Below are 27,889 nucleotides of genomic sequence, written 5' to 3'. Positions count from 1 at the left end.
CCAGAAGCATGGACGTGGTCATTTTAAATGGTAGGGTACCGCTTGATAAAATAGCAGAATTTACTTTCAACTCCCATTATACACAAAGCCTATTGGACTACGTGGGTGTCTCCTACCAAATGTTTGGGGCCTGTGAAAACTTAGTGGTATCTCCGTCAGTATGGAGTGACCACAGCATAATAGGTTTGACAATAGCCTTTAATCTACCTGCACTGAATCAAGGGAACCTGGACCAGGGCTCAGTGGTTTTTAATAAAGCTAATGAACGTTCCTTTTGGACCCCAAAAAATACCACGAGGTAGTTGTGATAGTGAAGAAAAGTCACGTAGAACAGCAGGGCCTTGCTTTTGCAAACTTTATACAGTTCTTCGAGGCCCAAATGAAGGCGATAAAAAATGTAAGTACTGATTCAGCTGGCCCCCGTATTGCAAACCAGGGTTTGCCCTTGCTGAACGTATCAAATCAAGAAATTAGCCGTTTAGTCCAAAAACAACATTTACAATTCTCCATTGGCAAACAACAGGAAATCAGTCGCCTTAAGCGAGCAAGAAGTCGCTATAAATTCAGAGAAAAGGGAAGGGAGTTTGATGCCAAATGGATTGGGTTGAGGGAAGCCGCTAGAGCCAAAGACTCAAAGAAAATGCTGGCACCTGATTGCAGAATATTGCGTTTCAAGATAGAGGGCTCTCCCTACTCCGATTCCAGAAAGGGAGTGGGTGGTCTATATTTCACTATTATATAAAAATAATGGTTCAGTACCTTTTTTGATGCCCGCCATAGAGGAATCTTCTTTTTTGGAATATGGTATAAGGGATGAAGTAGTGGGTTACATAAGGAATGCTATATCCTCCAGCGCACAAGGGCTGGATGGAATCCCGATCGTGTTAATTAAAAAGGAGCCAGTGGCATGGGGTGCTCTTTTGGCACCATTGTTTAACTTTAGCTTTCCAACGATTAATATCCCCTCCTCTTGGAAGGGGAGTATTATAGTTCCTTTGTACAAAAAGGGCCCGAAGAGTCTACCTACTAGTTTTAGACAGATTGAGTTATTGGACGCTTTGGGCAAATTATTTACAAAAAGTATACTTTGTCACCTGCAGCAATCGACCAATGACCAGAACATCTTACCACCATAACAGGCTGGCTTTAGAAAAAATCATGGAACCCTGGACAACATCGCGGCTGTCCAGACCATCGTAGAGAAATATGCTTTCTCACGAAGCATGCCAGTTTATACGGCTTTCATTGATTTCTCCACGGCGTTTGATAAAGTGGATCGTCAAACGCTGTGGAGAAAGCTTCACCATCTCGGTATGCCACACCATCTCCTGGGCCTCTTGATAGAATTACATACAGACACCTGGTGTCAAGTGATGATGGGAGGCCCCAGGGTCTATCTTGTAGCATTGAGACTGATAATGGGCTTAAGCAAGGCTGCCTGTTGGCCCCTCTTCTGTTTTCCTTTTAAATATATGATCTCCCAGGCATGTTAAATTCAGTGAGGGTGGATGCCCCTAGAATTAGGACATTGTCCATCGGTTACCTACTATATGCAGACGACGTTGCAATTTTCGATTTAACTCCTATTGGCTTGCAACGTCGACTGGATGCCCTAACTAAATATGCGGAGGACCATTTTCTGAAAATGTATATTTCAAAAAGCAAAATCTTTATCTTCCGCAAGAAAGGTCATAGAATAAAGAAAAGGTTTAAGTGGTTGTTAGGGGATGAAGAACTAGAATTGTTTGACTCATATTTGTACCTGGGAAAGGTTTTTTCAACAAATTGGCAAGATTCAGAGCATATTAAACTGTGTGTTGGTAAGGCTGCCTCCCAGGCCGGAGCTCTAAACAGATTTTATAAAACCTGTGGGAGACGCCATTTTAGTCATGTCCTGTCAGTATTCAAGGTTAAAATTCCTCCCTCATTAACTTATGCTGCAGAAGTATTGGATAAGCACCACTGGCTCGCCTTTGATAAGGCTAAAGGCCGGTTCTTCCGCCAAATTTGTAATCTAAATTCTCTGGCTGCCCCACATGTTCTACGCTTGGAATACGGACTAGTCTCTTCTTATATTTTATCTCTGTCAGTGGTCCAGAAGTGGGGGAATGCTCTCTTAGGGCCGCCTTAAGAATGGAAATCTTTGATAAGCTAAAGGATCAGCATTCTTTAGATAATTTGCTTACACAAATGACATATTTGGACTCAGTTCAAATAGTAATTCACCTATGACAAAGTCTGCACTGAAGTTACTCATAAAGAAGTCTGCAAGCTCGTTTAGTAAGGCAAGAGATATAGTTTTAAGTAAATCTAAGTCCCACAATGATTTGGTTTGTGGGAGTGCCTTGGGTAAAAGGCCACAATCTTACTTAACTTGGAATCATCCACATGGGATTAGAAGACTGATGCTTCTTTTGAGAATTAACCTGTTGCCCTTAAGAGATGTTACTGGCATTTGGGATAAAATCCCAAGAGAGGAGAGGATTTGAGAATTGTGTCATATACAAATCCAGGATCTCAATCACGTATTATTTATGTGTCCGGAATTACAAAGGGCAAGGCATATGTTTTTAAGATCATCATTTATTAAATTTAATATTCATTCTGCTCAGGCGGCCCGACCATTTGTTTTATCCCCACCAAATGAAATGGTCTGTCATAGGATATTCCAATTTTTTAAAACTTTTCTGGCTCTTTATTAGGAAAAATTTTAAATCTATCTATTAGGTTATAACGTCTAATTGTTGGATATTGAAGAAGTTTGCACTGTATAAAAAGTATGTTTATCCTTCTTCCCACTTTTTAATCTACTGTTGTATTTTAGGAAAAAAACGGAAAAAATTTTTGTATTGTATTTAAAATATGTTTTTTTTATTGTATTGGTGTATTTTTTTGGACGTCCGTAGGAGTTCCTTAACAAATAAAAATTGAATTGAATTGACTACTGTTTACCTATTTATTTGTGTTAGAAAGACATTGTATCTACAAATGTGTATGTGAATGTACTTCCATGAATACTGGAAGGAATTTGGGTGGCTTCCTCTACCTGAGTAGTCAGTCTCAATTGTTTCCCTTCTTAAAACTCCTATAGACAGTTTTTGACATAAGATGATGAAAATGGTAAGGTAGCATGATACAGATCTACACTGCTCCCAATTTAATATGGCTCCATGGCAAGGCATCCACAGCTGATTTACACAAACTGTGCTACAATGAATTAAGACAATCCCAGTTTCCTTTGATTTAGTTTCCTCCCCAATATTATTCCTGTATTTCAATTGACTACTAGGTTATGCTTACATATGCATTTCTATATTATGTTATGTACTTTTATAAGGTTCCCAATAAGGTTGAGAAATTATTGCTATTGATTAGGGTATTCCTTCAGAGGAGAGTTGAATTGATGTATACTTAAGACCAGGCTAGTCAGTAGAATTACGTGTCTTCAGTTTCGTTCTAAAGGGGGAGCGTGTTTCAGATTTTCTGAAGCCAGTGACCTCCATATCCACGATGACGGATCAGAAATGTCCATACCTCTTTTCCTAGATTTACAGATGTAGTATTTCACCAGCTAAAAATCGCTTGTGGGGTAAAAGATAAGTGAGGAACATATTTTTCAAAATGTGTAGCAAATGGTCAAGGACCCACCTTGAAAGCCGGCATTCTGTGCAATGGTTTTGTAAATGTTACTATTTGTTTTGTAGTTGGTGTGGGCCAGCAAGGGGAGCCAGTGAAGCTTCATCAGGATGTCAGTGATGTGATCATATTTATTTGGTTAAAAGGAAACATCCAATAACTGTAATGGTGAAGATGTGATCTAAATGAGGTTAATAATAAAATTGTGCACCAAGCACTACCCGAGGTCAGCAGGTCCTAGGCATAACCAAACAAGCATTTGTAACATTTTTAATGTACCTTACATTCTTGGAATGACGTGCTGTGAAGTTTTGTTTACAACTCTTGAGCTACACAGCTTGTTGCTGTCAAGTGATAGGCTTTAATGATTCTGCTATGGGATTCTTTATTGACTGTTCTGCTGTTCTCTAGTGCTGGTAACTGATAGGTAGGTGACAGGGAAGAAGGTTCCAATGCTATCTCTCCTGTATACAGTAACTGTCCCTGCACAGCATTGTCAGTCGCTCGGAAGAGCATAGCAATGCCATAATCCTTTGAGAGAAATATGCAGGTTAATAAATGAATACAGTCATTTTATGTTATGCTATGTATATATGTAAAGCACAATATCATCCTCGAGGGTATCCTGGCGCTGAACAGATGTGAGTTCCTAGCCCAGCCTATGGTAGGTTGTTTATTGGAAATCCAGGTCTTCTGCTTCTTACGAAATTAAGAATAGAGGAGGAGGAGGCTCTGATGTCGAATGACAGGCAGGTCCCTTGCTTTAGTAGGGATGTAAGGGAATGCCTGTCCTCCTGATATGGTTCTTTTTATGCATGGGGTGTGTGAGAGTATGAGGAGGTGTTTGGGTGGTTCATGGAAGGAGATGTGACTGTTCAGGTAGGTAGAGCCTAAGTTGTGTAGTGCCTTGAATGTGTCTGTGAGGAGTTTGAAATGAGCGTGTGTGGTATCTCCCATTTTGCTACAGCGTGTTTGCGTATCGGAAGCCAGTAGAGCTCCCTGCGGTGTAGTGTGATGTAAGTTATGTCTGCAAGGCTGAGGATGAGGTTGACTCCTGAGTTCTGGATGGTCTGTAGCCTTTTAGTGAGCTGCTTGGTGATCCTGGCATTGATGGTATTCCCGTAGTCTAACATGCTGGTGAGTAAGGTGAGATTGACAGTTTGTCTAGTGTTGCTAGGGAGCCATTAAAAGATCTTCCTCTGCATCTTCGGTGTCTGAAAGCATAATGCAGTGACTGTGTTGACTTTTGCAGTTATGTCCAGTTTGCTGTTGATAATTGTTTCGAGGTTCCTGGCATGGGTGTGTAGAATCGATTTAAGTTCCTTTTTGGAACACCTAATAAGAGCTTGCAGAATGTCTGAAGGTCTTATGACCTGTGCTGAGCTTGCAGTGACCACAAGGCCTTGAGAAATACAGGAAATTGTGAGACTATGGGTGTGCTGCCTCTTTGCTTTGTTTGCAAAACATTTCATCAGTCAGTAACATGGGTCTGGACTTGAGTTCATCTGGCCACCAGTTTGAGACCCATGATGATGTGTTCTTGTTGAAGATCACTACTTCTGTCTTGTGCTGAGCTTGAGAAAGGTGGCTTTCAAGTTCAGGCAGGCTGTGAACTTGTTTCTTGTATTGGGAGTCTTGTCCGAGAGGGAGAACATGAGTGTGTGTTATCTGCTTAGGCGAGGTTGTTGATGTGTAGTGGGCAGATGATGTTGGATAGAGAAATCATGAATGGTTTGAAGAGGGCGGCGCTGAGCGATGAACCTTGAGGTACTCTGAAGATGAGTTTGCAGGTTTCTGAGGACTAAAGTGCCAGGCTGATAGCCTGTGTTCTACACATTAAGAAAGAACAGATACCATGGAGGGCGTGTGCTTGGATGACAATCTCATGCAGGTAGCTGAGGAGGATGGGGTGTGAGACCATGTCAATGCTGCGGAGAGATTAAAGAGAATGAGGGCTGTGGTGTCTCCTCTCTCAAGGATCATGTGGATATTGTCTGTGTCAGCGAAGAGTGCTGATTCTGTACAGTGGTTAGGCATGGATGTGGACTGCATGGCATTGAGCTGGTGGTTGCTGTGGTGGTCATTAAAGAATCGTTTGATAGGTTTCTCTAAGACTCTGGGAATGGTAGGAGGGAGATGAGTCTATAATTGGAAGACATTGCTGTGTCAGCCAATGGTTTCTTTAGTGGGGGTGTGACAGTGGCATATTTCCAGGTGACTGGAAATGTGCAGACTAAATAAAGGTGTTGAAGATAGGTATTAGTCCTTTGCTGATCATAGGAGTCCTTTGGTGCAGGTGCGCGGGTAATTGTCAGATTGACCCCCGAGTGGATGATCTTCACAGTAGGAGCAATTTCAAAGGAAGCTATAATATAATACATAGTATTTTTGGGCAAGATTCAGAAACATTAAGCAGACTGGATGCCCTTGGACCAGTGGTAGAGCTAAAAGACTCCCTATTTTGAAAGATTACTGGGAAATGTTTGAAGCTAGATTCAGGACTTGCATAGGCCTGCATGATGCTCAACAGTATAATATTTTTCAACAACATAATAATTAGAAAAAATGCCTGTGGTAATTTATGTGCGTAGAAACATTAGTAATGTACTTGAAGGTTCTTGGTACTGCACATTTGCGATGTTACTGTGTGGCTGTCTACACTTGTCTGTATTGGCAAAGTTGTGATTTGTGAATGTGTCTGAGAAAGATGATCCATTGCTAGAGAGATACTGAACAGTGTCATGTTCGTTAATAAAGAGACAAGTCTAATTACAGCAGAATTGAAGTGGCAATATTCAGTAAATTAATGTTGGCGTATGCAGTGTCATAAAGAAATAGCTTATCATTCAGCTCATTGCCTAGTTTCATCTTTAATCATTGCCACTCTACACAGTTACTTTAATTGTATTTGTAAGTCCATCAAGCAGATTCAATTATGCATTATAAAGATTTTGCTAATTGCAATCAATTTATGTATTACATAGCTTTTAAACAAAGGTTTGCATGGCTGACAAAATTTTGAGCGTGCATGTACCTACATTGCTATTTCCGTATTTTTAACAATTTCAGCTCTCTTGGCTGTGCTTTCCGCTTTATGCTGCTATCTTATTTGAGATTCATATATTGCACAAGCCTACTAAATGAGCATTCTAATGCTAAAGACTCTAGAATCTATAGACATATTTGATGTTAGAACATTGATCCTTTGTGTTAGGTGTACATTGAAGCATACTTTCCCAATGTTTTATTCCTGCAGGTTCAAATACACGTCATAACCCCCACTCCTAAAACACCTCAAATGGACATAGGAATGCAAATTAAACAAACTGTATGTCTGCCCCAGCTTATCTGTCCAACATCAATTATTGGCTAGATTCCAACTTAATAGTATAACATTGATACCAAATGGAAACCATGCCTTGGTCACTTACTTTTGCCATGTAACAATGTTGACTGGCCTTTTGTCTTCTGAGAAACACAAATTATCGGAGTTTCAAAATCTGACCATTTTAGCAAAGGCATGCACAAGTATCATCCATTGACTAGGTATATAGGAGCTATGCAATCTCTCTGTACACTTGTCTCAGGTAGAGTGGACTCTTGGAACTCAAAGTATATAAACCTTCTTAAATAAATCACCGATTTGTGGGGGCCCTTAAATGTAAACTATGGAGCCACCTCAGGTGTTTTGATCAGGCTGTACATTGGCTCAGCATATGATTGCCCACCTGTCTTTTTTTCAAAACTTGGTCCAATTTACATACTGCTTCAAATAAATTGATACAATATAATTACCATTCAGATTAGCCATCCAAAGTATATTGGCTACACTCTGTTGCAATAAAGCCACATCTGCTGGGCGAGCAGTTTCTTAGTGAATGAATGCCTCTCAAGTTGTGTTTGACTGAGGACTATGTCAGGTCATATGAAGCTTTCACAGGGTACAATTCTTATCCAAATGCACTTCATCCACATTTTTTTTCTGCCTTTATCATATTGTGCCCACAGAGAATCCCAATGTTGTATGTGTCACCGAACTGAAATCAAAAATCCTCTTGAACATGTATGAATTTCTAGTCTCTTTTGTTGACTACTGAAAACTGGTCCATGCTTTCTTTCTCCGGAACAATTATGGCTAACTATCATTCGCAGGTTTTCTTAGGGATGCATGAATGCTATCATCTACATAAAGAGTCACATCTTGTAGTGTAACCATCCTTAACAGAACTTGGTTTTTGTGTCTTTACAACTTTCAAAGTCTGACATAATTTCTGTAGTGTCATGCCTTTTATGAAGTCCAAAGACAACATGAGATGTAACCACTAGATGAATTTCTTCCACTTTACTTTATTTTTTACCTTCTTTGTACTGTACCCTAGCTTGGGCAGTCAGCTTGCCCAATCAACACTGAATGGCACTATTGTTCGAGAACTTTCATACCCCACCAATTCTCTGGCTACCACATTTGGATGTATTTTGGTCTTGAGAAACATATCATAGAACTCCCATTAAAAGTATATTTCTGCATTCGAACTTTGAGGACATTATTTTCATGTCTATTGCTTTATGTTTGGAGGCTTGGTTTAGTGTTTCAGAGAAGACAATCAAGGAAGTGGTGGATATTGTTGACTCTATTGACTTTATTGTGGGACATGATGGTTCAGAGTGTGGGAATGGGCATGAGTAGCTCCTTAGATCCTGTTAATTAATGGTGACAATATTCTGTGCTATTTTAGCACTCTTTGCCACACTGAAGAAGCAGGTCTCTTTGAGATATGAATACACATTTATCTATACTAATAGCACTATCTTTTTGCAATCTGAGACATCAAAAGCTGTGCAGATAACAGGACCCATTATCATATTTAACTTAATTGGCTATAATTGTCAATTTACATTTATCCAGAAGCTCACAGGTAGATGGAACAGATTAGGAAGAATAATAGTAGCCTTATAGACAGTATCACTAGGCAATATGCTAAATAAAATGGAACTCCACAAAAAGACCACCCAATTCAAAATAAAGTAAATCCATTGGAACTTGTTGGGTTCTCTCCAACTGTGTCCCATCTGTTCACTGTCTTTTTATTGATACTCTTACTTTGGACACTGTTTCTTGTCTCAAAATGTGAACTCAATTTTAATTTCTAAGAAATCTTTAGAGAAAATCCAATTTGAATTATTTTCCACATTGTCAGGAAAGCCCTTTATTTTAATATACATCACAGGGACCGGTAAAGGGTGTGGCATTCCCTCTTCTCGGTGGCCATTAACGGAGCAAGAAGACAAAACTGTGTGTACACTTGTGTATTCAATATGGGCAACTATTGTACGGAGCATACATTCATACTAAAAATCTGCTGCTTCCTATTATCCAGGGTGTGAAACATTGGAAAAGAGAACCAAGAAGAGCTGAATAGTTATATAGATGTTTACAATTCAGAGAGTGTTTAAGGAGAGGGATGCAATTCAGAGGGTGTTTATATGTAGTAGGTGGTGTAATCTCTTTGGGGCACGAAAGGCATGAGGGATGGGAGTAATCAGGTTGAGTGAGCATGCGTGTGCTTATCTTCAATCCTTATTTCCATTCTGCTTTTGGCCTGGCTTTAGGTTGTACAGTTCCTGCTAATGATTGTAAACCTTACAGATTAGTTGGAGGATCTCTTAATTGTTATGGCTTTTGATATGATGTAGAATGCTTTAGATTGGATATGTGCTTGCAGGTTGAGTCACCAAAGTCAGTTTGTTGGGCTTGGGGCCATGTGGCTGAACTCGTGCTGTCATTTATGTGTATTCCATCGGCCAACAACGCTTTGAGGTAGATTAATATATTGCCATTGAATGCATTGTTTGCCACTGATTATTCACCAACTTTCCATGCATAGAATACAAAATCTAAATGAATGTATAAAGCCCTGGAGAACTCCCCAAATTATGGGTGATGAGGGAACTTGAAACAAACCATCTGAAAAACATGCTAGGAGTTATTTGTTCCAATCTAGACCATTATACAATTTCTATCAATATACTGGAGGGATTTTTGTTTCAGTGAGCCAATTTCTATGTAGTAATGACAATAGAAGGAGAGATTATAATTTCTATTTTTCTTAGCAACCACTGTCACTTTTTGGTTTTAAACACTCTTTTGTGTAAAAAGCCCCACATCACCGTAAAAGCATAATTGCTTTGTAATATCATGAATATATTTAAGTTTAAAAAGTGTTCATAAAAGGGTTTGCATTCTTACCATATGACTTAATTAGATTGATGTAGTAAAAATGGAAGCCATTTGGTCTTTTGTTCACACATGAAAAGTAGCTGGCAATTAAATGTGACATTTGTCTCTAAAATATTGTTTACATAACTTCTCATATTTTCTTTCTCAATAACCATGTGTGTAAGCGAAAGTACTTTTTCTCAAGGGTCATAGTTGCACTAGCTTCTGTTGCATGTATTGAGTCCTAAATATTGTTTACAAAACTATTACCTATTTGGAGTTATTAATAGAAAATCTATACCAGTGGGATAATATTTGTATATTCTAACATGCAAACAGTTTCTGGATCAGCTCATGTGAACCCAAATGAAAGGCAATGACTGAATTGCATTTCTCTGTGACTAGAAATATGTTTTTAAGTTTTGGAGTTGCAAACCTGGAACTTGGAAAACTGACCGTATATTCAGCATTGCATCTGGGCCAACTAATAGATCATTACGAAGTATGGGCATATGTGGAATTCCTCGTATTTGAATGAGAGTGTGGTCACATGCCAATGAGGAAATGCATTTGCTTTGTAAAATTACACTTGCTAAGAATATGCTAATTATGCATCACCACCATGGCAGTCCATCAACTTCTTGCTCTAGGTCATGATCTGGGAAGGGGCACTCAGGCTGTGTGGGTAGAAGAGACTGGTTCGCCTTCAAACAAAAGCTACTTCTGCACTGATACTAACAAAATAACAGCGGCCATGCTGTGAAAGAAGTCGCAAAAGTTAGTGCAGTTTGTGATTGCACGCAATCGCGTGAGAGCACTCCATGTCGTGAGAGTCTATTGGGCCGTGAAAAAAACTCTCAAGAAAGGATACAATTTTGTAAGTTCTCCTTATATTATGTGAGCTTGAGGGCTCCATTCTAGGATGAAGTACTGAACAGTCTCCAGCACAAACTGAAATTCTTTCATTGAGAATTTATTTTACAGTGTCCAATTTTTGGAGAAGCAATGCAGGACCCTTGGGTATGCTCTGCACACCCAGAGCACCCGCACAGTCACAAAAAATGGCACCATGTCTCTATTGGTTTAAGTCTTCTGTGTAATCATCATCCTTCCACTATCTGAAACCTCTGGTGTATTTAACCCTTTAATAATCTCTGGAAAATAATGCTTATGCTTTCTGCGACTAGCCACTGTGACCAAAAGATTTAAAATGTGTTTAGTTTACCGTATAAAATATTGCATTCTTTTATTTAAAGACATACTAAATTATATGTTTGATTTAAAATGCCAGCAAGTAGATATGTAGCTGAATGTTCTTGGAGTCCCCTAAAGGTAAAGTTGGACACAATACATCAGAATTTCTCTTCACCGTTTTTAGCTATGGTCTTGGCAGATGAGCAGCTTTTACAATGTGCCACAGACATTTCGAGATACAACCTAGCATTGCTAACAATAAAACATGTTCGCTAGAGTGTGTAAATGCAACAAGACATTCCCCTGGAGCCCGACTCACACAGGGAGTCGGCAGTATGGCCCCATAGAGTTACTCTTATATCAAGAGCAAATTTCTGACTATTTATGAATTTACACATAGCTTTCCATACATACTTCTTGTCACATCCACTTAGGGGTACTCATTTCCGTAAATAGTTATGCATGCAGGGTCGTAGAATGTGTAGAGTTACGACTGATATTTTTTTGATTCACCACAAAAAACCTTTCTAAGGAAAAATCCCTTCTCTTGCACCCCTCACCAACTTTCAGGTTGTCCCTTGCTTTTCATTACTCCGAAAACTGATTTACTCCTGCCACTCCTTTTGTAGGTCAACGCATCCCTATGAGAAAGGGTACTCACGTTTACAATTATACCATACTTGGGTAGCTTTAATTTGAGTAAACCCATTTATAAGAGCAATTTAATATTTTGTGAATCACATACTTGAATTTGCGCTCGTACACGATGCTACTCGTGGGGCTCAAATAGCTTTGGGGTAGGGCAGTGAGAATAGGAAAACATTTCAAGGGTTGCTGGTCTGTGGACTGGTCCCAATTGATCTGGACATTTGTTTTTTTGGCAATGCATATTTTTGGCTTCCGAAAATATCTGCTGCTTTACATATGTATTTCTAGATTATTTTGCTGCATGTTATTTGCTTAATTGTTATTGTGGCATTAAAAAAATGCAATGATAGATTGAAAACCAATAAATAGAATGCATACGAAATGCCGATAGTATAATTGACACTCGAATGTACATTTCTAAAGTCTACTTTACTACATAAGATGTTCAAAGCAACCTGAAACTGCTCATTATCATTTCACAATCAACAGCCTTTACACTAATTACTTTATTGGAAAACATAAAAAGAGAACGCTAGAAATTAGAAAAACACAAAAAGAGTTTTTATTGATATGTTTTACTCTGCTGGCAGACCAGAGCAAAGGTTTTGTGAACATTTAAAAGATGAAAAAGGTGAAGAATCCCAGAAGCGGTTTATCTTGAAGCGAGATAACTCTAGTCTTGATACAGAAGACAATCAGGTTGGTTCTGAATTCCGGAGATGCTGCCATGTGGTCTGTTTTGCAGGTGGGCTGGCTGGTGTTTCTGTTTCCCATCCTCCGTTTTTTCTCTGTCTCGCCTACCCTACCTTTTTGGCGTCCACGGGTCTGTGCCCAGCTTTTGTGGCTGCTTTGGAAATGGCAGTGTGTAGGCTGCATGTCTGATGCTTTGCAGTGCTGCCCTTCTTCCTGCATGCTGGAGAGGAGTGAGTTCTTGGCCTCCAAAGCTGCTGTTTATGCTTTGTCATTTGCTGCTCCCAAGTGCGTGTAAGTGCTTGTGTACATGTGTGGGTGTTTGTATGCAACATTTACACAAAATGGGGATAAGCCTCACTAGCAACCTATCCTTCAGTCTGCACCCATAGCACTTATCTACTGATGCCGAAAAAATGCTAGTCAGCGTAGGTAAATATATGATTTACTCAAATTTCATTCTGAAGCAGGTTAGAAGCAGTTACATCCCGAAATGAACAAAACTATTGTGCTGCAGTCCTTTTTATTTCTTGTTTTATTAGTGAACACCGCTTTCAGAAATTGCTTTGTACGTACCGGACTGTTCGTCCTTGTTGTGGTCCTTGTTACTTATTCGTGTGTTAGTTATTGCGTTGGGCTTTTGGGATAGGCAAGTGTTGTTTAGTTATTTTACAATATTTTGCTATGTGCTTGACAACGAAGAAAGATCACACCTCATGACACTTAGGCTAAAGTAAACGTCTGCAGATACTGATGCAGACAGAGCTTAATAGCTTGGTCCAGGATAGATAAGCTGCCCAAGTGGTGCTAATTTGTGCCATTGTCCATATTGGTTGGATGCGCTCTCTTCCTGTATCTCTTTGTACTGATCTCAATGCTGTATTGTACTTGTGGCAAGTGATGGTCATATTTTGGAAACCTTAACAAATACAGGAATGGGGCCACCCCTCTTGAGTCTGGTGGTCTTTCTGCCTCATCCCTTCTGAGTTATGTCGGCATAGGTGTATGCAAACTTCAATGTTTGCTGCTGCAAAACAGCAATCTACTGAAAAACAAAACAGAGAAAAGTAGCTCACCGTTGCTATATGAGTACAGTGCTCATCAACACCTCTTGGCAAAGTATCACTTTTGAATGGAATATATGACCAGAAATGGGTGAATCTACCAAACTTGGGAAATTACGTTCTCTGAATCAATTTTGCAATCTTTCAGCATTCCAGGCGCTCAACTTTAATAGTGGTCTTTCAATGTATTGCCAATGTACGATTTAGTGATCTGCACAACAAGCATAGCTTTCTGTTTACTGGTTCCCTCTGTTGCTCCATGATAGTGCGTTACAAATATGACTAGACTCACCAACAAGGCAACCCTAAGCACACACAAGAGATTATTTGCCAATACATATTTTGAATACGGAGAATATAAAAAGTGCCGCTAAATAGTTGTGGTATGGGTTTGGAGGTAAATGTGAAGATCCCTCATTCTTACATTAATTAATTAACTACATTGACCCACTGTTTTGCAAGATCACATCATCGTTTTTGAGGGATGGAAATTGGATCTTATTCCTAGACGTGCCTAAAAGCGCTCAAGCCCAGAAAAATATTGGAATTTACTACTGTAGACTTCCTTTTGCGTTTGGAGTAGATGTCTGAATGCCTGTGTACTCCATTGTAAAAGGAAACCTATGAGAAATGTTGGATTTCTCTTTTTTAATTAATTAGTTGGATTGACTGATAGGTGGGCAAGACACTTGGTTATGTCTGGCAGAAAATATTCCTCGGTATTTCTTTTCTTTATTGACTCTTACACAAGGATGAGACATTAGTACACATTAGATCCAGCAGAAATAAGATTTCAGGTTTTGAGTTAACCTGCGAGGTTAAAATCCAAGATGACTCATCTTAAAAACTGATCTACACATTGAGCGTATACATCCACAGAATCTTATCCACCTATGTGGCAAAACCTAAACTCTCAAATTAGAAGTATTCCACATAGTGCATGTGCTGTGTTTTCGAGTTGATGTTTTTTCAAAACACTTTAGAGTAATGCAGGACACTATTTTGTTCATAGCAGACATGCATGTTTAAAGTTCATAAAGTTCTCGAGAAAAGGCACAGCTTATTGATTTGGGAAGAGACAATCGTAATTACTATGAGGCGTTATATATAAGTGCAGAATAAGAATTGAAAGATGCACAAATTTTCTCAACTGTTTTTGTATACCACATGCACAGAGAGGACTGAAAGGACAGTAAGCAGTAGGTCTCTTTCTGCTCCAGACTCACAAAAAAAGAGAAACAAGGGGGTGAGCCTTCTCTAACTCCCCTCACAAGTACACCTCAACTCACAAAAAGAGAAGGACTAAAAAACATAACAGAGGACACCATACTATATGCAGTTTTGTCTGCCTCTGTCCTAGGAAAACTACAGAAAGAGTTGTAAAACAGTAAAAGAGAGAAAAATTAACAGATTTTTAAATACAGCCCTCACCCACTAATTAGTGTCATGCTTCAACATAGGGCCACTTATGACACCCAGGTGGAGACCAAACCACTGGACGGAGCAATGATTTTTATTTTTTGAGAGGTAAAGAAAAAGGAAAAGTGAGGCTAAGGAAGGAAAAGTTTCCCCCTTGAGGGATCACTGGTGCAGAAGAAAGTGAGCTAAAACTGTCTAAGGAAGTACCACCTAAATTCCTTTACTATTGGTCTCCCTTGGCAGGATAACAAAAATCAAAAAGCAGGGTATATAGGAGGAGTTGCCAATCCTTAGCCCTCACTGCATGTACCAACATGTTTCAGCCACATTTAATTGCCCTTCTGGGTCACTGGCCTTATTCAGGCTAAAGATCCCTAGTAACACTGGTCTGTATCACAATGTGATCAATTAGTACAAAGTGGTTGACTCAACCTTACTTGTTTCCCAGTAACACATTCATCATTAATGTCTCAAGAGAAATGAAAATCATGAGTGATCCCTTCTAAACCCCTACAAATATACAAAGATCGTTCCAATCTCATTTTTAGGAAACACACCTGTGTAGTCCCAACCCCGAGTGTTGCCATAAAAACATAATAAACACACAATAAGGACCCAACACCCATGAAGGTATGGACTTGTTAACCATAAGCACACTAGTGGTGAAAACACAGAAGCCTTCATAGTGAGGCTACCCTTGGAGTATCTTACCCAAGTTTCGTAATTAAATCTCTGAACCTGTGACGGTAGTGGGAAAACCGCTCTGTAGTCACACACTGCTGAATAGAATAAATATTAAGCCAAACATCCCTCAAGGTACATGATTGAGTATTTTCTACAGAACCTGCGTGGTTTAGCAACGCTTTTGCTGTGTCTGTCAATAGTGATGAAAGCAGTAGGTGATCAAGTGCCCCTTATAACAAGGACTCAGCAAGGCTCTTTGTTGGCGTGCTTCATGCCCTACTATGAATCAATCATGCCATCAGTATGTTTAGTTTCCATATTGCCTCCAGATGCCGTCATAATTAAGGCTAAACTCTTGTTGAGATAAACATTCAGTCTCCCACCATCCTCGTCTTATCTTAAATAGCGACAGCATGCAGATCGCCCTACCTTTTTGATCCTAGATATCGTACTGCCAACGTGGTCCGAATCCGTGATTGCATGCGTAGGGGGCTATCGATGACCATTCCCCCGATGATGCCAGATCTGACTGTTTTGGGGTGGGGTAGTAGATTGCACTCTCGCCCCCACCTTGTCCTGTCTGCAGTAACTTGTATCACTGCTAGGCCTGCCCACATACGGGTTCCAAATATAATTTTCTTTAATGACTCCTAAAAATGAAGAGGATTTATAAGAGGAATGCCACCCTATCCCCTGTTCTCGTGGTGTAGTGTTTCGAATTCACTAATTCCAGACAAGTCTTAATATGAGGATGTCATAATGTACTGTACCAAATGCAGAGCTCAGGTCGAGTAATATGATGGCAGCTGATCCTCCTTGATTGAGAAGATTTTTAGATTCCTTGACCACTGTCAGAAGGGCCGTTTCCGTGCAGTGAAGAGGCCGGAATCCAGTCTGGGTAGGTTGAAATAATTTATATTTTTCTAGAAATTCAGAGTCAGGTTGGATTGTTTTTCTAGTATCTTACTTATCCCTGGGAGAAGGGAAACAGGAAAATAGCTGCCTAGGGATAAGTGGTTTTCCGTGGCTCGGAGTATTCATTTGCTACCTAAGCACATGCCATGTTCATCGCTGAATTCAGCTCACCATAGCCCAAGAGGGTGCAGGACCAGTGGTCACATAAACAGGCACAGTAGGCTAAGACACACCCATCCAGGGCTCTACCCTGTGACGTGAGGATGGAAGGCTTTGAATCTTGGTGCGTGCTACTGGTGCACTCATTTTAATTCTCATCCACGAGGCTGCCCCCCCTGTGCAGGAAGGGGGGATGTCTGTGAACTTCCATGCGTTGTGTCTGTCTTTTTCTCTGAAGTCACTTATATTCTTTTACTCTTTGAAGTAGGCGTCCTTTAGTTGGTGATCAGTGTTATGACCATCCGCGGTCGGTAGTAGGAGTAACTACAGGGCGGTGACGTGGGGAGGGTGAGGGACAGGGTGGGGGGTAGTAAACTATGGATTACAGAGATTTACAGGTAAGTTAACATATAAATTAATAAAAAGAATTTCGTTGCGTGCACTGCATCCCCAAATGCGATGCAGTGCACGCAAATTCGTTTTATTAATTTATATGTTAATTTACCTATAAATCTCCGTAATCCATAGTTTACTACCCCCCACCCTGCCCCTCCCCCTCCCCACGTCACCACACTGCAGTTACTCCTACTACCGACCGCGGCTGGTTATGACACTTTTGATAAGAGGCCTATGACCACGTGATCTGTTCCTATATCCCACATCCACAGCCTGTAGAATAAATGCAGTTATAAAGGGAGCATATTTCAGCGTTTTGTGATCATGAAGAACATTAGAATCAAAAGGTCAGCATACTGCAGTGTCCCGCCCGCTTTTTTCTCCCAGCTCATAAATATGCACCAGTGCTCGGTGTGAGCACGAGCTCTGAGTCATTGCTGGTGCCCAGATGGTGGAATGACACATGCAGTGCGCGCGAAGAAGCAATGCAGACATTCTGCAAAAATTGTGCCAGGTTTGCCAATCGCCTACATGAGCTGAATTCCCATCTGTGCATGGCATCTGAGCACAAGGCGGATGTATACATGAGCATGAAACTTTTCCTCACCTTTGACAATCGACATCTTTCCCTTAACATAAATGTACACCTGGCTTCTAAGGTACATCTGTAAGTGTTTGAACAGACTGAGATTGACAACTGCGTGCCACACTGAAATTACACAGCTTGCATCTGAGCATATGTTATTTCCTAAACTTTATCCGCTGTCAGTACCTGCAAATGCTTGGGTTTTCTGTCTGACGTGGACAAGGCCAACAAAATCGATGTTTTAAAAACAGTACCTAGATTCGGGATGTCCAATTCGTGATTATTAGAATATCTAAGCGCCCAAAATGGACATATTCACGCATATATGAACTCACATTTACAAGAGGCATAATGCATTTTCCTTGCCTTAGTACATTATGTAGTTGCAGATCGAAATACTCACTCGCAATCTGCAGCCAGGACGAGAGCTGGGTAGAGTCTGCAGATGTTGCAAACTGCTATTGTCACCTGGGCACCCATGTGTAAGAAAGCGGCTAGGAAGTTCTGTTATGCGTTACCTCCCTTATGCGCATGGCCATGGGCAAGGAAGCATACTGATGTTAGTAGGCTTCCACCACCTGCCCACATAACGTAGGGAAGCAGCATTGACAATTACTGGCCTCAACTAACCCATACATTCCGCCACTCACTTTGGGCTGAGAATTTAAATCGGCAGTCCACTCTTCATGTATTTCATATAAGTGGGGGGGGGGCATGTGAGGTGTGCCAGGGGGCTATTCCTTCCACTACATCTCTCTGACAACTAGGGATGCGCTGGATCTTACAAATGTGCATGCAACAAATAACCAGAAGTGGAGATGTTACAAAAAATGGGTCTGTCTCTGGGCAATAGAGAATCTAAATGTGATTTGTTTTTTTAAGTTCATGGTTATAAAATCTTGTTTTATCACAGTTGACCGGAGTCAAGGTTAGGCATCTTTTCCTTTACCTATTCCACTTTTAAAATCACTTTTGCGTATCCTGTTGTGGGCTGTAGGTAATGTGGCATCCCTTCATCATCCCTCAACATCCCACAATCTTTGCCCATTAACTATGCAGAAGCTCTGGTTTCAGGAAGACTCTCAGTGCTTGGTTTGCACCTCACCTCTCCAGTGCTTAATTTGAGGTGGGTTTCAATTGGAGACCACCAACACTCATTTTTGTGGACCAGCACTTATTTTTCCTCACCAAACTTTGATCCAGAGCAAAAGATAAACAAAAATGGGGAAAGACAGTGAAAAAGACAGCAAGCAGGAATGAAAAAGAACCCGAAGGAGTGAGATAAAGAAGCAGAGATTGTGTAGTGATGGATTAAAGAGGCATGAGGTAGAATCAAGAGTATGCAGCCTTGGTATTTGGCACCCCAATTTTCAATAGCGCCAGTCTCTGACTTCTGAGCAAAAAACATGGGCCTCAGCACTTAAATAAATAATAATAATTATTTATCATCTTTCAATCATCTATGGCACCAAAATGAAGGTGGAAGACTCTGCACCATGGAAATAGTGCCTGCAGTTCTGTGTCATATTTTGACAGCAAAGTCATCTGGTCAAAGTTATTGCTTTCATAATACTATTCTTCTAACATAGCTTTTGCTGGCTCGCCTTTATGATCCTATGAGATTGACCAACTTTACAACAAGGTCAATGTCGAATTTAATTTTTTAGCACCTATTCTGGGGCATCTAACATATTCCAGCGAGATTAGTCATGGACATAGTATACTTAAGTATATCTTGAAACAATAACAGAATATTAGCACACGTTGAAGGATACTAAGGTGGGTGCTATTTTTGAGGGCACCAAAGAGACAAAAATAGGAGCATACACTTTTCATGCATTACTGATTCCACTTCTACCTAAGAATTTTAAAAGCACTCAGTCAACAGAAATACACTAAACTTTTACTGGGACACAGCAATTTAACTGTATATATTTAACTATTTATGAAAGTTAGGACATTGCATTGTATTTACTTGGCATTGTGTCAGATTGTGAATGTAACTCCCTGATGTCTCTACCCATCACCATCATGTGTTTCTTTTCATTTATACATTATTAATTTGTGTTTTGTCACCCTTATTGTCAGAATGTTTTTGTTTCACTGTCCTTAGATATTTACTCCATATCGAACTGAAGACCATCTGGTCATTTCTCACTGGTCATTCCATTTTTGCCAGGCCATAAAAAAACACTGTCATTGTTTCGTGTCGTAAAAAAAAAAAATATATATATATATATATTTCTTGTCCTTGTGCCCATGCACCATTGTGGTTATTTCCTCTGTATGGCCCACACACTCAGAAAACCGAAGAAATCGCATTCACAGCTGCTTGTTCCCGCCAAAGAACAGGGACCTGTTCTGTGTGTGGAACGTTGCTCTGAGTGTCTGCTCCTACACGAGCCGGCCCACCCCGCCGCCCCAGGGTATACACAGGCGGCTCACTCATGCTTCATGTGCATTACACCACCTCACAAAATGGAGGCTCGCCGTCATTTTCATGCTTCATTTGTTTAAGTGAACATTCATTATTCTACGCTGACAGCTACTTAACTGCGGTTTTTAACAGCTCAACTTGTATAACCCTCCTGATTTTTTTTCTGCTCAGCAAAATAGAATGCATCCATTTAGAGATGACAGACGAAGTAAATCAATTGAAGAGAGAGAAGAAGAGTATCAGAGAGTAAGAGAGAGAATATTTGCACAAGATGTGAGTAGTTGTTTAAATTGCCTCTTTAGTGCCATATCTTTATCAGTAGTCAGACAGCATCCTCCCCCCTCTGACATTGACAGTGTCGCTGCAATAAGAAAGTACCTTCTGCCTAGCGAATGCGCGACACTGCAGCATTTGAGCTGATTAGCTATGGCTGCAAATGCAGGCGTGTGCATGTCAAGAAAGTAAGAGCTGCTGCTTCCTGAGAGCACTCCATCACGGCCCCCTCTAGAGTGCCATTTTTACAGATTCTGCCCTCCACTGCCTTTAGGGTACTTCGGATTTAATGCAAGATTTAGTACTGGAGGGCTCACCAGCAGTGGCATCATCATGATGAGAATCTGTCACATATGTCCTTGGGGGCACCTTAGCGCTCCCAGTCTGGCTCACACTGCTAGTAAAACACTGTTTGTGAATATTAAGACTGATTGAAAAGCAGTTATATATTGTTGTATGTATGTTTTTTCGCACTCCGAAAATGCCCTCTTACAAATGAATTATTCAGTATAACTTTTGAAGCAGACTGGAAATGTTTCCACCAACTTTACCACAGTTAGTTAAGACCACACAATTTGGCCTGGTTGGGATATGGTTTCAATGGCACTCAATCTCTCCCCAGTCATGTCTTCCTGGTTTTGATATCCTTTACAGGCCCTCTTCTCTCTGCTTTTCCCATGTTCTGTTTTTGCATGTGCTGCACTCAACTGACCACTTTTTAATGGGGAAGGAGTGAGACAACAGCAAAGGGCTGCAAAGGAGTAATGGACATGTACAGAATATGGTGTCTGTTTTGCCTCCTTTCCTTCCTGCCCTGGTTTACTGCTTTTTCCTAATCACTGCATGCCAAGTGCATGGGCAAGTCAATGCCACTCCCTCAAAGCACCCATTAAAGCTGGATGCTTCTTGGAGTAGGTCTACACTTAGCAATACCCCGGAAGAGGATTGTTTCAATGCAACACCTTCTCCTCATGGCTAAGCAAAGAAAGATGGATAAAAAAGACCCTGTTGCAGTGAAGCAGGTGTAAATCATTCCCCTTTAGTATGACTCAATGAGAGAGGATCTATTTAGGTCGGTGTGACTCACTGCACATCATACCCATTGGACGTGGAGGTGTGATGGTACAACATATCCTAATTTAAACTACTTTAATCTTAGAATCCTTAATTAAAACAATGCCTTCGTTCTCCGACTTTTCATTTAAAGCAAAACGATGCATTGATTCTTTCATGTATTAGGAAGGGTACATTTTCAGAAACCTCTTAATCCTTTGTCTTAAGGATAAAATGTCTCGTTCAACAAATTATAGAAGTTAATAAAGTGAGGTCAATTGCGCAGAGTGCTTTGCTCAGCACTCATAATTTTTACAAGAATCAGTCTCGTGCTCCACATTAGCTGAAACTGAATAAATGTATTAAAGTGGGTGTGCATGGGCGAAGACGCCTTCTACGGTGTTGGATTCAGCAGGGACAATTCCCTTCTGGTATGACTTGTGTATTGGCCAGCATTCAAATGACTTTCATATAGATGGGTCAGGGTTGCCTAAATGTAGGTCTTGACCACGCAAGCAGTCCTGGCATCTACAGGTTGGTGCCCTTGATGTGCTGAGTACCTCTTCATGACCCAACCATTGTCCATCTCCACAACTGGGTTGTTACCGCTTCCCTGATAAAATCGAACTCAATCTAAAAATCAATAGGGACCCTGATTCCCTAAGCTGCGGCCACATATTTGTGAGCGTCATTTTGTTCTGCGCAAATCTGCGTCTGCAGTTTCAGTGCCCGCAGGTCCCAATTTAGAAACAGGAATGAATATTGATGCTTCACTCACATTTGTGGCTCAGCCATCAATGCACAAATTTACATGAAAGAGCATCTTTCACAATTAAATGAATGCACATTTGAAAAGGGCAAATAGTCATCACAAATGTGCAGCTGTTTATTCTATGGCCTCAGGCCCGCTTCATACTCCTGAGCAAGTGGTAGGGGAAAAACTGCAGTGATGTCAAAATTCACTTTATCATTTCTCAATGGCCCTCCATACATTGCAAAGTAGGGAGCATGCGCCCCATGTCCTCTTACGCATTGGATCCTTTAAGGAAGCTGGGCATGTTGATGGGGTCCTTCCTATGTCAGTAGACCTCCACATCATCCCCACTTCGCTGACAGGAACAGCATAAAATGTACCGACCCTAAATGTGCACTTAAAAGTTAATGCTTATCTTTACATTTCCTCCTCTAAGGGATCGAAATGTAAATCACCATTCCACTGCACTCCAATGTCCTAAGGATTGGAGTACTGGATCTGTAATATATACAGTGCCCATGTCTGTTCTCGTTATGCATTGACTCTGCCCCTGCAACAACCCTGTACAAGGCCAGGACCATTAAATGACAACAGTGGGTGCAGCGGGCTCGAAACCCAGAAAATCTCTCTGTGAAAGAATGATGCTCTGGAATCTGCAAATAATATTCCCTGGAATACAATTTTGCCCAGGGGCAATATGTTGTGCAAAATATAATTAGCACACATCATACTTTGAACACAACCCTTTTTGTGACTTTTCAAATATGCAAAATCCACCTTTTCTCATGATACGCATCAGCATGTTTTGAAAAAGGGTTTTGCAAGTTGGGCCTAGTGAGTTAAAAAAACATCAATGCTGGTTTCATAATAGGTGTCCCAAACAAAAATGCAGTTATGCTTGGAAGTGGGTTCGCCATCAACATTTCCCTACACATAGGGAAGGACATGTGGTTAGTTTGCATTGAACTTGTGAAGTCATCGTGCCTGCAAAGTATGCCCAGTTGGCTAGCGCAAATTTACCTATCATGGTCCACCAAGCACATCCATTAGAAAGTGCCTCACTTTCATGGCATAAACCATAATTTCAGGTATTGCATCAGGAATGGGGGAAAGGAACACCTAGAACAGAGACAAACAATAACAAGAAGGACTACTGCAAGGGTTGTCTCCACATGCTGTACTCTATTGGCATCATCTAGCAATTTCAAAGGGTCTGGTTCATGTTTGCCTCACTGATCAATGACTTTGCTTAGCTCCCTTGACTCTCCAGTGGTAGCATTGGTGTAGTGGTTAAGGTATAAATACGGAGAGATTGTTTGAAGATTGGCAACAGACATAATTTCACACAATAATGAACAATATCAATTAATGTCAAAATCCAGTCAATATGCAGTCAGAGATACTGTTTGTAAAAAGTATCTGTTCTTAATGATCACTTTGGTACATATACAATTTGAGACGATTAGCTAATGTGAAAACCAAAACTGTCTAGACATAACAATTACTGAGACAACATCCTGTGTACTTTTGCCACTAAATCAGAGGGTACCAGTATTGTAACAGTAATGGTCTAATGTTATCCCAAAGGCCAAAGATATGCTGTCGTCTTTCAGCGCTATAACTAGCTTCACCACTATCCTTGGTGGCAAAACAATGTCACCATGGTTGAGGGATCACAACCCTTGCAGCCCAGCCCAGTTTTATGTGGTACTTCTGTGTTTCATTGCCTTCTTAGAGTAGGAGAAACAAGCAAACTATGTTGTAGTAGGTTATTTTTAGAAATTTGTACATTTTAAAACTCGATGATATCACAATATTGGGAAAGCTTGGAAAAAATGTGTGTGAAAAGTCTTGGAAAATAATGGTTTTGTGGAAGAAAACCCTTGAAAATCAACCTTTAGTAAGGTACATTGTGGAGAGCCATTCCACTAGAACCTCTTTTCCGTTGAAAGTTTTGAACACCTCTAAATTTGGGCAAAGTCACAACACTGTGAATTTGGAAACCTTATACAACTACCTTAAAAACTATCCACACAACCCATATTAATTTTTCATATTTATTTGATTTTTCTGTATCATTTTTTCATTGTCTTGGAGCCTTTTGGCATTGACTAGCTTGTTATCAGTTGCCACCAAAATAACTCTGTGTCTCAATTCTGGGTTTTTGTGGTGAGGTGTCTTCTAATGCAACAATGATTGTTAGAGTTCTAGGCGATAAGTTGTGGGGGGGGGTTCAGAACATGAGACAACAAAACACACCTCCATTTTGGTTTATAATGCTCAATGACAGTATTATTTAGTTTCCCAAGATCCGAGAACCTGGCATCCTTGGTGTGGATTTCCCCCTAACGCTTTGCCTTCAGACCTCCAGTTTTTGCTGACTTTGATTTTGCTGGTGTTAGGCATCTGCACACTTTATCACTTCTAACCAGTTCTAACGTGCTTGTGCTCTCTCCTTAAAACATGACTTATTCCCAATTAGCATATTTAATTTGCTTATAAATCCCTAGTAATATGGCACTACCTGTGCCCAGGTTCTGTAAATTAAACACTACTGGCGAGCCTACAGCACTGATTGTGTGACCCACTTGAGTATCACTTTAAACATGTTCCAGGCCTGCCATTGCAGCCTGTTTGTGTGCAGTTTTAAACTACTATGTCGAGCTGGCACAGTAAACCCATTGCCAGTCCCTAACCTTCCTTTTTATTACATATAAATTACCCCTAAGGTAAGCCCTGGGGAGCCCAAAGGGCAAGGTGCAGTGCATTTAAAAAGCTGGACAAGCACTTTTGAGATTTACATGTCCTTGAGGTGAAACACTTAGATGTAACTACTTTCAAAGCCTACCACTCCCACAGGATGACATTGGTATTCCCTTTTTAAATTTCTAAGTGTAATTTTCAAATGAAAATAGGTAACCAGTTCATGTTTGATGTCTGTGGAATATCAATTTAAATCCCAACTTATTGGGAAGTTGGATATTAAATTTCAGTTTTGACAATGGCACTTTTGAAGTTGATATTTCTTGCCTTAGCCATTTGGTGCCTGCAATCTGTCTCTGGGTCACATGACTGGGTGTGGGTGACTGACTGGGTGTGGGTGACAGTTGGGCTTTGTGTATTCCTCTTAGACTGCCACACACAATGGGGAGTTTAGGTGTGACTGGATGGGTAGCAGGAGCTGGGCCCGGCACCACTTACACTTGAATAGGCTGTGTCCTGTCTCCTCACAAAGAGATGCATGCACCCTGTAGTTAATCTGGAGCCAGGGTCAGGTAGACAGGGCACTTGTGCACTTCAAAGGGATGCCTTTGAAAGTGTCTCCCCACTTCAAAGGCACAACTGGGTCTAAATACCGAACCTCAGACACCACCTCTTCAGTACAATTCTGGAACTGTGAACACACTACGGAGAAGAAGGACTGCTGTGCTGCTGAAACGAATTCCACTCTGCTGGAGTGATGCTCTGAAGAACTGTTGCCCTTCTGAGCTGACCTACTGCCTGCTCTACACTTGCCTGGGAAAGAAGGACTAGATCTGCATCTCTTGAACCCAGTGACGGCAAGGGCTAATTGGCTAGCCTCCTGATCTGAAGCCTCAGAGACGTAACAGGCTTTCAGACAACCTTGCACCTGGACTCTGCCATCTGTGAGTCTACCATGCCAAGTGGTGCCACCCCAGTTCTAGATCCTTGGAAGTGAGCGTAAGGTGCTCTGCCAGCCTTTGTTGATCCAGTGGAACCAGCAAATCTCCTCTGCTGTGCAGCGCAACCCCAAGCAGAACTGACCCATCTCTGCTGCTGTGTATATTTGCGCAATCATAAAGACTCACATCAATGCCACAACCCACAATTTCTTCGGACCCCCCCCTTGTACATCAAAACCTCAGTGCAGGCCCTCACATCCCTCATCCATGTCATCCTTACAGATAATGGCAGACTCGCCAGCCTTGAAGTTCCTCGGAACCGATGCATAGCCCTGACTGCACAGTGCATCTTCAACACCTGACTTCACATCACAAGCCCCGTCAACAGGATTCTCAACATTGACGCATACCCTCACATTGCAGTCTCGCTTCATCTTGGAATCGACGTATTGCCTTGACTTCAAAGCGGATCCTCAATGCTCTTGAAACCAATCTCTGCAAACCAGGATTTAAGGTACTTTGTTCAGCTGTCCTAGCTAGGTCTCTGCAGCCGGCCCGCGCTCCACAGTGGTTGACCTAAAATTGTCTATAAATCAAAAAGGGGGGGGGGGACTAGGAGCTAGTTGAGGTCCAGTACCCGTGCTCCACGTAGTAGTATATCACAGATTTTGTCTCTTGTTGCCCTCCCACACCCTGAGGGATGTCTTGCTTCATCATTGGGTGTTGCTCCTCTTTGGGCCGGTGCTACAACGCCCTACGGGTCCCCCAAAGGGTCACTTTGGTGGAGATCCTTTAATTACGCCATATGATGAGTGAGGGTGTGAGATTTTGCAGTGAAAGAGAGGGTTCATGAGAGAGGGTGAGTGAGTGAATGACTAAAACTGGCTAGCGCATACCCGAAAGACATTTTAATATGTTGGTTCCCCTGACAGGCTTAAAAAACCTGTAGGTTCTGTGTTACTGGCTGGGTAATATTGTACCCCAGTAACTCTCAGGTCAACATGTTTTGTGCCCCTCAATGTTCAAAACGATCCCTGGCGCTTCATCAGGACCAAAAAGGGTAATTTTGAAAAGTGAAACACAAACAAATAAATAAAGAACCCTATATTAAAAGTCGAGCGGTTCCTCTTGTGAAAACTACAGGATGGTGTCAGCTAAAATAATCACCAATGATTATTGGTAAACTTAAGATCACTCCATAGGCTTTCACATGTCCGTCCGCACTGTAACGGGGATTTCTGCTGGTTGCACTGTTCTGCAACACCTACACTCGCATGGGTGCCTGTCCCCTCCTATTCCTTTTCTTTGTGCACAGTAATGGTGTCCCTATAGGAACAGTGACCTAAAATTGTGACAGTGTTCTTGTCCGGCACGACCAGATATTCACAATGGTGCTTTGTGCTTTTTGGTGCTATGTTCACTAAAATCTTTAAAATTGCATTTCTGCGTTTTTAATTCATTATGGTCTTGTTTTGTTTGTCTATTAAAGAAAGTTCACATTTTCTACCTTGGTGTGGGATCCTTTTTATGTGGTCTTTTCACTTTGTTACTGTTTGAAGTATTGCACAAATACTGTACACATTGCCTATAGGTTAAGCCTGACAGCTCTGTGCCAAACTACCAGAGGGTTGCGTGCAGGTCAATTTAGGGTTGGTTTGTGCCTCACCCTGGCAAGGATTGTGGTTGCTGCATCACTAGGTCTCACATTCAGCAACCAACAACCCAGTTTCTTACAGGTCTCTTGCAAAGTATGACCTTAGTATTGGTAATTCATATTTGAGTTTCTTGTTGTCTTTCCTACCTCTGCCTGCTCTTTCTTCTGGTCAGACAAGGCTGAGGATCATGATGGTCCTTACTCTACACAGTCAGTTCTTTGGTTAACATCTGCCTCAATGTGAAGAAGAATTGTTACTAGACCACTTTGTTAGCCAGGTCAGGCATGAGGCAGATTGATTGTGCTTAACAACTTTCAAAAGCCCTTGGGGATCATTTGGGCCATGATCAATGACAGGCCAGCTTAAGTGGGTTATCAAAAGAAAGGAAACTAGGCAGAGGAGTTTCAGCAACAGGTACCTTTTGGTGTCCCTCAAGCAGGATGGTTTGCCTACACTGAGTGAGAA

General features: G+C 41.0%; 1 protein-coding gene across 6 annotated transcripts in view; it reads left to right on the top strand.

Annotated features, from left to right (window-relative positions):
- Positions 1–27,889, top strand: part of ARPP21 (cAMP regulated phosphoprotein 21) — a 345,287-nt gene that overhangs the window by 116,012 nt on the left and 201,386 nt on the right. For 4 of the 6 annotated variants that reach the window (XM_085607564.1, XM_085607562.1, XM_085607563.1 and 1 more), the window contains exons 10-11: positions 12,286–12,394; positions 20,217–20,318. The exons of 1 other annotated variant lie outside the window; for it this stretch is intronic. In XM_085607564.1, the coding sequence (XP_085463690.1) occupies positions 12,286–12,394; positions 20,217–20,318 (211 nt within the window). The remainder of the gene's footprint in view (positions 1–12,285; positions 12,395–20,216; positions 20,319–27,889) is intronic. One more of the 6 variants, XM_085607567.1, reaches the window with a different exon arrangement.

This window comes from Triturus cristatus, chromosome 5_2, assembly GCF_964204655.1.
Source record: "Triturus cristatus chromosome 5_2, aTriCri1.1, whole genome shotgun sequence".
NCBI lineage: Eukaryota > Metazoa > Chordata > Amphibia > Caudata > Salamandridae > Triturus > Triturus cristatus.
Note: the sequence above shows the minus strand (reverse complement) of the source record. Positions and strands in the feature narration are given on the sequence as shown.